The 13,842-nt window shown below is 40.1% G+C and overlaps 1 protein-coding gene across 1 annotated transcript in view; it reads right to left on the minus strand.

Annotated features, from left to right (window-relative positions):
* Positions 1-13,842, minus strand: part of SLC25A34 (solute carrier family 25 member 34) — a 332,838-nt gene that overhangs the window by 145,245 nt on the left and 173,751 nt on the right. Inside the window, exon 3 of the mRNA XM_044061868.1 lies at positions 569-721. Within this exon, the coding sequence (XP_043917803.1) occupies positions 569-721 (153 nt within the window). The remainder of the gene's footprint in view (positions 1-568; positions 722-13,842) is intronic.

Consider the following 13,842-nt stretch of genomic DNA (forward strand, 5'->3'; position numbering starts at 1 on the left):
CCACAAGTTAAACAGTTATTCACTTTTTCTGACATCGGCTGAGGCAAGAAAGAGTCCCCAATGGGGTACTTAGCTTTTTAGAAGTCTTCGGTAGTAGTAATCTCTGGTTCTGACCGACCGGCACTTGCGAACAGCTTCTGCTTCGGGCGCCACGCGGCAAGAAAGACTTAGGAAGATGGTGTCGGCTGATCGCTTTATACCCGAATAACTGCAGCTATGACGTCGGGTGAAGTGCGACATCAGCCGAGGCCAGACCCAGACTTTGGAATCCGGCCGACCGAAGGGCTGCCTGACGACAGGACAACCCATTTGTAAGGACTGCAGATGCATCCTTGAAGGACATTGGCTAAGACTTTACAAAATTCCTTGAGGGCTCTGAGACCAACCAGGAGTGATTGGAACCTAGCAGGAAAAAACAGCAATCAGGTATTTGGAGGTTCCTGAGGAATCAAAAGTCAGTGAAGAGGACCAGTAAATGGACAGTTGTGTTGCAAAGGTTATGTACTTCGTAGAACATAAAACTGTACCACTCACAGCATGCCCCAAGCTTAAATAAAGCTGTTCTTACCTGTCGCTCCTGCACCCACTCTTTAGCAGAGACAAATGTTGCCAACTGTGCAGCTGATCCAACCATTACACGTGGTACGGCACCATTAACTCCTCGCCACAGTCCTATGATACCCTGGTTCTTATAGATGGTCAGAAAGGCACTGGTTACACTCTAAACACAATTAAGAGAAAGACAGAGAGAGAGAAATATAAGTTATGATTATCTGAATTATATTTCTAAAAGAAAACCATCCCAAAACTGAAAAAACTTTGCTTGTCATAAAACACTGTTGATAAAAATTATCCTATTTTGATCATGACCATTGTAATGTCTAATAAAACAAACGCTAAAAAACTGTATTATGCTGATAATATTTATCTCAATGGCCAAGGTAATGAGCTGGGGATAAGCTTCATTTTGTAAACAGGAATCATTTTGAAGTCCTCCACTTTCATAATACAGTGCATGACTTCAAGCAAGTCACTTATCCAGTCCACAGCCAGTTCTTTCTCAGTGATAAGCTTTCTTGTTTAAGTGTTTAAGCTGACAAACAGCTAAACAGATAAAGTAAACTAAATGCCTTTCTGTTCTGTAAGAACTTTAAACAAATGTAATAATATATAATAGGACTATACAAGTTACTTATATTACATGTAATAATATTCCAAGATCAAGGTTCAGCTTTTTATTTCATTGCCTGTTATCATTATAAGGCATGCTTCTTGTTAGGGGTTTGTACAAGGAAGAACGTTAGAATCCAGGCCACAGTTTCACAACACAAGAAGTCATTGAACAAGATGCGCCAAGTTCAAGACTGAAAAATATCACATGGCTATGTGACTCATTTTTCTGACAAGAGTAAGCAAGGAACAAAAGTGATTTATGAGTTCATGTTTTCCACTGAAGGGAAGTAAAAGTGCTGATAATGCCTAGTTGTAGCTTTAGTATGAAAGCCAAAAGCTGATGTTTTGTTTAAAATGCAAACCAGCAATTACTAATGAAAAATAACTAGAGCCTCAGTGATGCAGACAGATAAACAATGTGCTATTTCTGTCATTCAGATGTTGCAGAGCAGACTATTTTGCTTGTTATGACGCTGTTATTTAACCTTCATATGTAATGGATACTGTACTGTAAATCCGGGGCATTACATTTATAATGTAGCAATTATCTGGCACTTTGTTCTGCGAAAGCGCCTCTCCTCCCCCACATAGCAGTATAAAGGCCAGTAATTTAAGTCTGAAAAGCAAATGTATACAAGACTGATACTGATATAATTAACACTTATCATCCAAATTCTTGGACCTACCTATCTTAGTATACTATCCTGCCTCCTAATATGTCAAAAACAAAGAATCTTTTTATTCCTCTTACACTACCACTTATAATCATCCCTTACTTACTATCTAGCTATGAAAACCTTGAACTCATAGGATTTCACTACCCAAAGGGACAAACTTGTATTGCCACAAATCTGCTCCCTAACAAACCTTCTCCTCTTTATCGCCCTTTAAGGACCCCAAGTACTTACAGTACCTACCTCACCCAACTACACCCAAAGGGCCCAACAACAAAACACGGCAAAAGATACTATATAAACTTCAAAAACTCTTAGATCAACTAATAAAATGTATCACTAAAGATGGTGATATACACCCAAACCCAGGCCCAACCCTCACCCGAACTCTGTCACCCCAACTTTAGCCCAAAGGTCAACTACCTCCCTTCTTATCTTCCATCTCAACCTAAGAAGCATCAACAATAAACTCCATAACCTCCATACCATGCTAGCCACTCATTTCCTGATATTATGTGTCTAACCGAAACATGGCTCAAACCAGTCACCAAAGATGAAGAAATTCTTCCACCTGGATATAATATCTTAAGGGTTGATTGAGCAAACAAAGGTGGCGGTATAGCTGTTTTATACAAAAGTTCACTTAATATCATAATGCATCCTATCCAACCACCTAAAATTGCTAATGCAGAGTCAATAGCCCTAAAAATATGTTTAAACAACCAAAAAAGTATTAACCTTTTTGTAATTTATATCCCACCTGGGAACAATGTAGAAACTATGGAACAAACATTAAACTGGTTAGCCACTAACTATCCTCAAGAAACCTTTGTACTAGGCGATGTCAACATTGATTGGACCCAGTGCTCTGCACAGACTAACCCCATACCCATTAACCTGTGTGGATTCTCCCAAAATATAATCTCTACAACAAGAGTAGGAAATGCCCACCAAAAAGAGAGTATACTTGACTGGATTCTTACCAATAATCCCACCCATAAATATACCACTGGGACCCTTCCCAACGATCTTAGTGACCATCTCGTCACTTTCATAATAAAACACAAATTTTCTAACAATAACCTTCCCATACACAAACTTGTTAGAAATAAGAAGAAATTTGTATCAACCCAATTTGTAGCTGAACTCAAATCCTGTAACTGGTCTAAGCTAAAAACTTTGCCCCTTGATGAGAGTGTGACATTCTTTACTGACACATTCCTAAAGATTCTGGACACTCATGCACCTAACCGACTTACCAGAACTAAGGTGCGGATATAGCTCCCTGGCTAACCAGGGAAACTAAATCCAAATTTAAACTTAGAGATAAAGCTTGGGACAAATGGCGATCCACCAAGGCACCCCTAGACCGTATTAAATTCCAGCAGCTTAGAAACGAAACGAAAAAAGCCAGTAAATTGGACAAAAAGAACTTTTTCTGTCACCTCCAAGAGAAACACCAGAACAACCCAAAAAAGTTCTGGGCTGGCTTAAATAATCTCCTCCATCCCGGTAAATCAGGTACCCCTACCCCTGAGACACTTATTGGCAAAAACCCAAAAGACATAGCTAATACTTTTAACTCCTTCTTTACTGAAGCTATCCAGTCACTAGCCAATCAACTACCCCCTCCTTCCTCTCCCCTAGCTAACATTTCTGAGGATACATTCCCCCTCTTTAAATTACAGCCTACCCCCACCTCTTGCATCAGAATCTTACTGAAGAAACTCAAACCAACCACCCTCTCGGCAGACCAACTCCCAGCGGAATACTTACAAATAGCAGCAGATGCGATAGCCTATCCTATCTCTATCCTGATTAATCGAACTATTACCGAGGCCACTATCCCCTCGATCTGGAAAATATCCTACGTCATACCACTCCATAAGGGTGGCTCTTCTACCGAACCATCCAACTACAGACCCATAGCAATTTTGTCTCCAATAGCCAAAATCATGGAAAGATGTGTTCATAAACAATTTCTCCATTACCTCACCCTAAATAACCTATTGACCAAATCCCAACATGGTTTCAGACCACACCATAGTACTACCACCCTCCTTTCTTTTACTGACTCAATTAATACAAATCGTAATAACAGAAAAATATCTTCCGCTTCTTTCTTGACTTGTCAAAAGCCTTTGATATGGTCAATCACCAACTACTTCTCCACGCTAGAAACCTTCCACTTTGACACTTCAGCCCTCAAATGGTTCCTTGCTTATCTCTCTGGAAGGCAACAGGCAGTCCAATGGCAAAATAAGCTCTCTCAACTACTACCCAATACCATAGGTGTTCCCCAAGGCTCCATACTAGGTCCCTTCTCTTTTCCGCCTTCATAAACGAACTCTATTCAGTCATCCCCAAAGCCATATGCATCCAATATGCAGACGACTCAACCCTTATCTGTTCAGATGTCACTCTCCCTGCTTTAGAAGTAACAACCCAACACTGCTTTGCTACAGTAGAAAATGGCTCTTTGAGAGGAATCTCATCCTAAACCCAAAAACTAAGTTACTACTATTCTTTCCCACCTCAGCTCGTCCTCTAGTGCAACACAATACACAAGCTAACAATACTACCTTCTCCGCTCAGTCTAAAACAGGACCATAATTGAACCCGATACCAACACTAAACTACTAGGGGTGACTATTGACAACAAACTTAAATTTGACTTGCATATCAGCCAGACCATAAAAGCTGTAAATAAGAAACTCGGATCCTTGTATAGAATCAAGAACTTCCTAACTCCCAATGCTAAACTAACTATCGCACTCCATCTCCTCTCCACACTTCTCTATGCCTCACCTGTATTCTCTTTCCTCAACATATGATATTAATAAACTATCCGTGACTTACAATCACATTGCCAGATTTATAACAGGGGCTCCTTATAGAACTCACCACTGCCACAATCTAAAGAAACTTGACTGGTTAGAACTATCCAATCTTCTCAAACTAAACCAACTCTCTGTAGCATTTAAAATCATTAAGGAACCTGACAAAACCCCTTCACTGAATAACTTACTGACCCCTACTCTAACCTAAGTAGTCTTCGCTCCTCCAACAGATCTCTGGTCCAAACCATCAAATCCAATAATATGGGCGGCGATGCTCTCTTCGCCAATACAATAGGAAAGGTTTGGAACTCCCTCCCTAACTACTTAAGACTCACTAACTCCCTCTCTCAATTTAAAAAACATCTTATACAATTCTTTAAGGCACATTGGCTATGCTCATGTGTAAATCCAGACTAGTTGCTAATTGAACTACAGCAAATCCTATTCTACTTGAACTAGCTAACTGGGGTTCTCCTCTTTTTTGGCATCATGTAATCAGGTTCCCCATGATCACTTGGAACCCTGCAATGGTGTAGAACTTTTTGAACATAGTAACATTATTGTCTCTTGAATTTGTCTCTTGAATTTGTATTGTACTTGCAATTTTGAGCTGGATTCTTTACTGTCTTGTTGATACAATAATCATGCCAAGGAAAGCATAAAGAATGTTAATTTGTTATGCCTTTCATTTATGTACCTGTAAACCTATGTGTTTTCTGTTTTTTCTCTGTGGAGCTTTTCTCCCCGGGCCTCCGCTGAAAATGGACATGTATCCAGTCGGACTATCCCGGTCAACAAATGTAAAATAAAATAAATAAATAAATATAAACAGCAGCACGTAATATAAACTCAATGCAATGAGGAACCTCATTTTATCAGACAGAAGTGTAGCTATAGCTACAAAAGCAATGACATGATTTTCAGAAAAAAATATTGGACGTTCTCTCCAACAAAAATTACATGCTTATATTAGGGCTAGCCAGGAGGGAACAGGATGAAGCAGCTGATGGCAGTTCTCCTGTCATGGGAGTGAGGATTTGGGGGAGACTTGACAGCCGTGTGGCCTCTGATAGAGACCTGGAGCTTTGCACAGCTTAACAGGGTAAAACAGGATAGGTGGGGGACAGTGTTTTAATAACATTGCTGTAGTCACTCCTATAGCTAAGAATACAAACCAACCTACCACACAGATGATGGTTTCCAGTGCCATGATCACAACTTCCCACTAGATCCTTATTGGCAATGTCAATGTCTCAGAGAGTCTGGAGGCCCACTATTAAAGTGTCAAGTGGCAGCCAAAGACAGCATGGGGGTGATGAGAAAGGATTAAAAAAATGTAAAAAAAAAAAAAATGCGTACATGTTACAGCAAAATATTTAAAAAGCCCAAAGATTTTTTCAGGGAAATGTTAACTCAAAGGGCATTGAGCACAAAGAAAAATAATCCAAGAATTATACAAAATCCACAAAGCAAGGCATCACTGGAAAGAAATGAAGAAGCCATAAATTAATTCAGTCTGGTTTATACTTTAGAGCAACTGCATAAGAGTCCTTCACAGTCCAGTCAGGTAACTGGTATGTTTCAAAACGGTGCAACTGCACTGAAACGGGCAACTACACAGGCTCACTCAAGACAATGAGAAAGAGGAGAAAACTCTCCTTTTCGGTGCACTACCTCTCTGCTTGTACTGAAAGTTCCATGATTGACAGTGCATTATGATCTGAGAAAAACAATACATTGAAAAAAAATCACATCCCCAAAGACAGCAGTTCTAAACTGTCAGATTTTAAGGTGGTCTTGCATGCACACCATTGAAGTTACAGATTTTAAATTTTGAGGAAAAAAAAAAACAAAAAAAGCTAATGCTGACAACGATTTTGACCTTTTTTATACATATATATCTTTAGTAAGGCGATAACAATACAAAGGCAAATAGATGTCTAAAATAACTCAGTGAATGCTACTGATGATACTGTTTACATGACATGTATGTGTGTGCGTGTGTACCCTGTCATCAAAATAGGCTGATGGAAAGACTTACTATACAATGAAAAGAGAAAGCAATAAATATAGTACAACAGTACTCTTCAGGGTGACAATGGAGAAAACGGTACCATGCATACACTTATGTCTTTAAAAATACCAGTACTGCTAAGTGTTCTTTTCCTTTACTGCTATTATAAAAGTAGAACTGCGGTGGTGGTGCTGCGGTAGCGTTGTCGCCTCACAGTAAGACGTTGTCCTGTTCAATTCTCAGCTAAAGCGTCTTCTGTGTGAAGACGTGCGTGAATGGGCGTACCTTCGTTGAGGGTTGTGCGTCAGGGCCGGCAACTCGGCACGTAAAAATCTACTGCCAATCATTAGCGGACCGGAGTTCCGCTGTGGCAACCCCTAACCAGGAAAAGCAAAAAGACACAACAACTGCTATTATAAAAGTACAGCCCATGTTGGACAAACAGAGCTATAAATAACAAAAACTAACAATGGCATTCAAATGTACTCTGCTTTAATAGCAATAGTAGTTCTTTACCTCTCAATTTCTTTGATCAAGAATTCTGGAAAAGTCCAAAAATAAGGGGGGAATGTAAACAGCCAAAAAATCAGGGACAATTTTTAAATACTCTAAAATGTTAATAACATTTTCATCAACATATATTTTTCTGAACAAAAAGTATGACGCTAATGCCTTGACATTACTAACTGACAGTAACCCTTAGTGATGTATCAGAAAATCAAAACTTTTGCAAAGAGCAAGACACAAATGTAAGACATATGATTTTATGTGTTCTCTTACTATTATTATATGCCTTTAAGAAATATGAACTAAAATACTGCTATGCAAATGAGTTATGCTTTACTAAGATTACCTGTTGCATAACTTATTTAAGTTGGGTTTACTTAACATTGCTGCAAAAATTAAAATTTCCTTGCAAGTATAAACTCTTGTCCATTATTGTGATGAGGTTTAGAATTACTACAGCAGCAGCATGTAGCTCTCAAAGTACATCACTGCCATAGCCTTGTAAGCAGCATGCAAACACTACAGCTCTCAAAGTACATCACTGCCATAGCCTTGTAAGCAGCATGCAAACACTACAGCTCTCAAAGTACATCACTGCCATAGCCTTGTAAGCAGCATGCAAACACTACAGCTCTCAAAGTACATCACTGCCATAGCCTTGTAAGCAGCATGCAAACACTACAGCTCTCAAAGTACATCACTGCCATAGCCTTGTAAGCAGCATGCAAACACTACAGCTCTCAAAGTACATCACTGCCATAGCCTTGTAAGCAGCATGCAAACACTACAGCTCTCAAAGTACATCACTGCCATAGCCTTGTAAGCAGCATGCAAACACTACAGCTCTCAAAGTACATCACTGCCATAGCCTTGTAAGCAGCATGCAAACACTACAGCTCTCAAAGTACATCACTGCCATAGCCTTGTAAGCAGCATGCAAACACTACAGCTCTCAAAGTACATCACTGCCATAGCCTTGTAAGCAGCATGCAAACACTACAGCTCTCAAAGTACATCACTGCCATAGCCTTGTAAGCAGCATGCAAACACTACAGCTCTCAAAGTACATCACTGCCATAGCCTTGTAAGCAGCATGCAAACACTACAGCTCTCAAAGTACATCACTGCCATAGCCTTGTAAGCAGCATGCAAACACTACAGCTCTCAAAGTACATCACTGCCATAGCCTTGTAAGCAGCATGCAAACACTACAGCTCTCAAAGTACATCACTGCCATAGCCTTGTAAGCAGCATGCAAACACTACAGCTCTCAAAGTACATCACTGCCATAGCCTTGTAAGCAGCATGCAAACACTACAGCTCTCAAAGTACATCACTGCCATAGCCTTGTAAGCAGCATGCAAACACTACAGCTCTCAAAGTACATCACTGCCATAGCCTTGTAAGCAGCATGCAAACACTACAGCTGTCCAGTGTTCGCCATTCATACCTTATTCAGAACCTGCCAAGCATTTCAAAAGGGGGCATGTTCTTGTGGACTCCATCTCTTAATGTAGTTTCAAAGCCAGTCTTAATGCTAATATCCAAGTGTCTCACACCGGAAGAACTTAACATTTGCATGCACTACTCTACGCAACTGACATTAGTCAGACATCTGCGTGACCAAAGAATAAATTTACAGGCAGAAGAAGAAATCAAAAGATACCCAATTATCTGGTAATGATGTACAGCATATCACACCAGAGATATTAAATGTTAGAGTTTCATATAATACATTATGCTAGCACAGTGTCAGCCTCCATGTTCTTATCAAACAAAATGTGTGTGTGTGTGTGTGTGTGTGTGTGTGTGTGTGTGTGTGTGTGTGTGTGTGTGTGTGTGTGTGTGTGTGTGTGAGAATGTTTGCACCCAAAGCAAAACCAATCATCACACATAAGTAGGAAAGATAGGTGTATGACGTCATGATTTTTGTATGTGTGACTGACTTTTTAGTTATTGGAGTTTGATATTTAAAGTTGTGATTGTAAATTGACCAAATTACTCTAAAGAAGCCAGTGGTTGTACCTGGTGAAAGTGCTTAGTTATTTGGCTCTTTAATAAAGAGAAGTGACTGACCTTGGTGGTCCGGTTTTATTTTTTATTTTTATTTTTTGTGCTGTCAGTTGATCCTTGTGGACTAGTGGTGTTTTTATCACACATAACCCTAAACCCAATGATCCTCCAAAAACAAAACCTATAAGACAAACAAACACTTTATGTAGTGTTGTCATAGGGAATTTGACTGTATAACACACAGAGATGCCCCTCTCACTAGGTTGGATAAGGAAAAGATAATGATTAGTTGCCTATCTGGAGCCAATATCCACAATATCATGCACACACTCGGGTCACTGCATCACAGAAACAAATATAATTCTATCACAATCCATGTAGGTGTAAATGATCCGACATGTACCTCATTGGACTATATGAAAAGAACAAATGGGGATCTCTGTGAATATGTATCACAGGCAGGTGAGAAGCATTCTACCTTCACCAAGGATGACGTCACAGAATGAACAGAAAATGGCTGATTTTAATAATTGGCTTAGTTTCTGGTGTCATTCCAGGGGACCCCAATATCTATCAGCATGGGAGGACATGGTTAACAGACCAAATTGCTTTGTTAAGGATGGTCTGAACCTGTCCCCCTGAATATTCGGATATTGGCTAAAACTTTATTCATCCTCTTAGGGCCTTTTTTAGGCAATGTCAAAATAAGAAAACTACCAATATAGCAAAAAAAACCCCATCAAAGCAACCTTAATGTGTTACTGCTCAAGGTTAGAAATCCACACCCTACAAGCTCTCCTCACTCTGAAAAATGTGGACATCTGTGCTGTACTCTAAGTGTGAGGCTACAGTGCCTTCAACACATTTAAGCCAACAACAGCACAGACAGAGGATGAAGGTGGAGGTGTCTCAATGTACATTAGCAACAAAAACTCCAGCTTAGTTAAACAAGATGATGCCCTGGAGTTCATCCATGTCCAAGTCTCCAGAGACTAGGTTCCTTACCATGTCTTAACCAGCTACAGGTCACCCTCTATGACCCACAAAGATCACAACTCTTACCTAGACCTATTAGAGGTGCTCACAATCCAACCAAATACCCTATTCTTTGGAGACCTTAACTACCCCCTCTCTAAACCGGGAAATGTAAAGTGCCTCTAATTCACAGGCACAACATTTCCAGGAGTTTATCAACATGAACACCCTGGACCAGGTAGTGTGCACTCCAATTGCAGGATCAAACATACTGTACCTAGTACTCAACAATATGAGACAACATTGCAACCTCCCATGTGCCATGTCCTCATTGGTGAGTTTGAAAGACAAAGTGGTTTCCTTCAAACCAGGAAACCCAACTAAACCCATAAAACGTAGGAACTATTCTAAAGCAAACTACACCCTACTAAACGATAGTTTATCAACATTCACAGCCTTCAAACCCCAAGAACACAGCTACCTATGCAGAATTATTCACAGAAACCTTATACAAACATGCTAACAACTGCATTACGGCTGCCATACCTACCAGACATAAGCCCAACTATAACACCAAAACAAACCCCACTGGTGGAATCCATACCAGGGTAACAGTGTATACAACTGTGATGATGTGAGATATTGCCAGCTATGCCAGGAGAAGTAGGGCATATGCCAGCATAGCTAGTTGGCATTCTGTAAAGAATTATGTCATTTGTACATCAAACGGATTTGTACGGTGATTGTGTTGAAAATGAATTTGTAATGCTGCTTGTGTTGACAATGTACCAACAGTGGGTCCTGCTTGACAGAAAAGAAATAAACTTGCATGTCAGAATGTATTGTAACAGTTTAAATTAATATATTGTAATAGAGGATACTGGAAGAGAACAGGTTAACCTCAGTCCAGCTAAATTTAAAAATAGTCTGAAACTAAAATACCTGGTTTAGGCCATATTGTGTCTTACAGTTCTGATTGCAGCCAGAGATGAAATGTCTGTGAAAACCAGGTCTAAAAATTCTACTGTATTTTCCTTAGGAGTGAACTAATTGCTACCCTGGAAGGGTGGAAGTTTTGAAATGGTTTTATAGTTTCCAGATGCTATACCACATCTCAGCAAAGCTCTGTGTGTATGGTAACACATATGTGCTAAATTCTGGTTCAGTTTCTAGCAAAAGGGCTAGTGTGGGTAGTGTGGGAACCAGAGTCAGATAGCCAGATGTACGTGATGTCATTCTGTAATCCAGCACTGAAATGATGTTTTAATACTAGATGAGACAGAAGACTCAGAGTAGTATGTTTTTGAAAACTTACCTAGAAGGAAGACCACTCACGCAGTTTATCTTGCCTTGCTTTAGAAAGCAACCAGGGAACAGTAATTCTTTAGATCAGTCAGGAAAATATAGTGAGATTAGTTAAGTACAGTTTTTCTGTATCTTTGTGAATCTATCCCTCAGTGTTATTTTTAATATTTCCTGTGATTGAAACTCTAGTGTTTATTGTAAATAAATGTTTACTATTTTCATGTTCTTTTATTACTTATTATTAAATATATTTAAATTTTTCATTGTGGTTGGTCTTTTAGAGAATATTTTATCCTTTGAGAGTATTCATATTTATTTGGGGACACTGTGGCCGCTCCTGAAAGCCTTGCTGCATTGGTCAGACACTACCATTTGTATTAGTATTCGCTTTATTCAGTATAATTGGGTACCCTTGTAACAGCCTTAGAGTAGCTGGCTTTGGAGATTTCTGGTGGCAGTACCTAGAGTCTGGGCAGGGGGGCATAGCTATTAAATCTGTGCCAGCCTTTCCCAGAGGTGTGTGTGTGTGTGTGTGTGTGTGTGTGTGTGTGTGTGTGTGTGTGTGTGTGTGTGTGTGTGTGTGTGTGTGTGTGTGTCTGTCTGTCTGTCTGAAAATCAAATCTCAAAGAGTGTGTGTACCAGCTACTTGGAGCAGGGACACAGAGCACTGGTTTCACAGAGAGGGTGTGCCAGTGGGGAGTCTTATTGGGGGCCTGGAGAGAGAGAGGGAAACCTATTCCCCAGATTGTGCGTGTTCCCTGTGTGCTTTTAAAGGAAATTGTGCTTGATGTAGAGAGATGCATCTGAAAATACTGTGTATCCATTTTTGTGACAGTCCCTCTCCAGTGTCAGCAATGATTATTACGACTCCTTGATTACTGGCCCAGAGCAGGGATGTCACAAACAGCAAAAGAAAATTGTTATGGCCAAAATCAGAAAGGACAACCAGAGACAAAAGCTCTCTGATTCAATTAAATAAGAAACTAAGAGGTCTAATAAAATCCAACAAGGCCAATTACTAAGTCAGGATAGCCTCCAGGGTTAAGGACAATCGCAAGGTCTTCTTCAGCTACATCAGGAAAATTAAACGTAGCACTCGGCCATGTGCAGAACCGATCATAAATGGCAAAATCTTCATTGATCAGGGTGACATAGGGAATCTACTGGCTCAGAAATTTAGCTCTAACTTCACTCCACAATCCCACCCCCCACTATCCCCCAGTGAAATCTCTTCTAGTATCATCCCCACAACTATAAACAGGGAGCAGGTCCTGGCAGTGCTTGCTAAAGCCAAAAACACTGCTTCAATAGGCCAAGACAATATAACCAATTGCCTCTTAAATAGCATGAAGTAGGACCTAGCAAGACCACTTCAAGCTGTCTTCAACTATAGCCTCAAAACAGGTTACATGCTAGGTGAATGGAGGGTCACAATGGTCATGACTCTTCATATGGGTGGACCATCAAATGACTCCAGGAACTACAGACCCGTCAGTCTGACAAGTCTAATATACAAAGCAATGGAAAGAATTATCATGAAACTAACCAGCAAGGACACTGACAACTGACAGACGCTGGACCCATTCCAGTTTGGCTTTGGTAAGGGAAGGTCTTACCTACTCAATCTGGTAAACTTCTTTGAAAGGGTCACCAAGGTTTTGGATGAAGGGAAAACTGTGTATACTGCCTATCTTGACCAGACCAAGGCATTTGATACAATACTGCAGTCAGATATTACTGGCAACCTCTCATAAACAGGCATAAATCATTACATAATTCATGGGATAGCTAGCTGGTTCACAGATAGGACCCAAGAAGTCAGGATCGTGGAAGGCCTCTGGCTCACCAAGTTTGCAGATGACTGTAAACTGAGAGTAATCACAGACTTCCCATGACACTGTTATCCTGAAGGAGGGTCTAACACAAATAAATGACTGGTGCCAAAGCCATGGATTAAAACTCAACATAAAGAACTACATTATAGTGCCCTTTTTGAAATAGTCCACCCAAGCTAATTACTCCATCGATAAAACACCCTTAAGACTTGAACCTGTAATCAGGGATCTGGGAACATATCTGCACAGTAATCTGGCCTTCAACCAACATGTAGCCAAGACAATAAGAAAGTCATTCTTTATCACCATATTCGTAAGCAAGGGTATAGCATCCAGGTCCAAGGAAATTATAGTATCACTCAACTCAGCCCTTATAGACCCATCATTCAGTACAATGCCCCTTTGGCATGTACCTAACTGGTCACTTGCAATAGTTGGAACACCCTCAAAGGTTCCTCACCCTGTCCTACATAGATCACTTTAAGGCCCTATCTCTGTACTCAGTC

This window comes from Protopterus annectens, chromosome 2.part0, assembly GCF_019279795.1.
Source record: "Protopterus annectens isolate FY-2018-M chromosome 2.part0, PAN1.0, whole genome shotgun sequence".
Taxonomy (NCBI): domain Eukaryota; kingdom Metazoa; phylum Chordata; order Ceratodontiformes; family Protopteridae; genus Protopterus; species Protopterus annectens.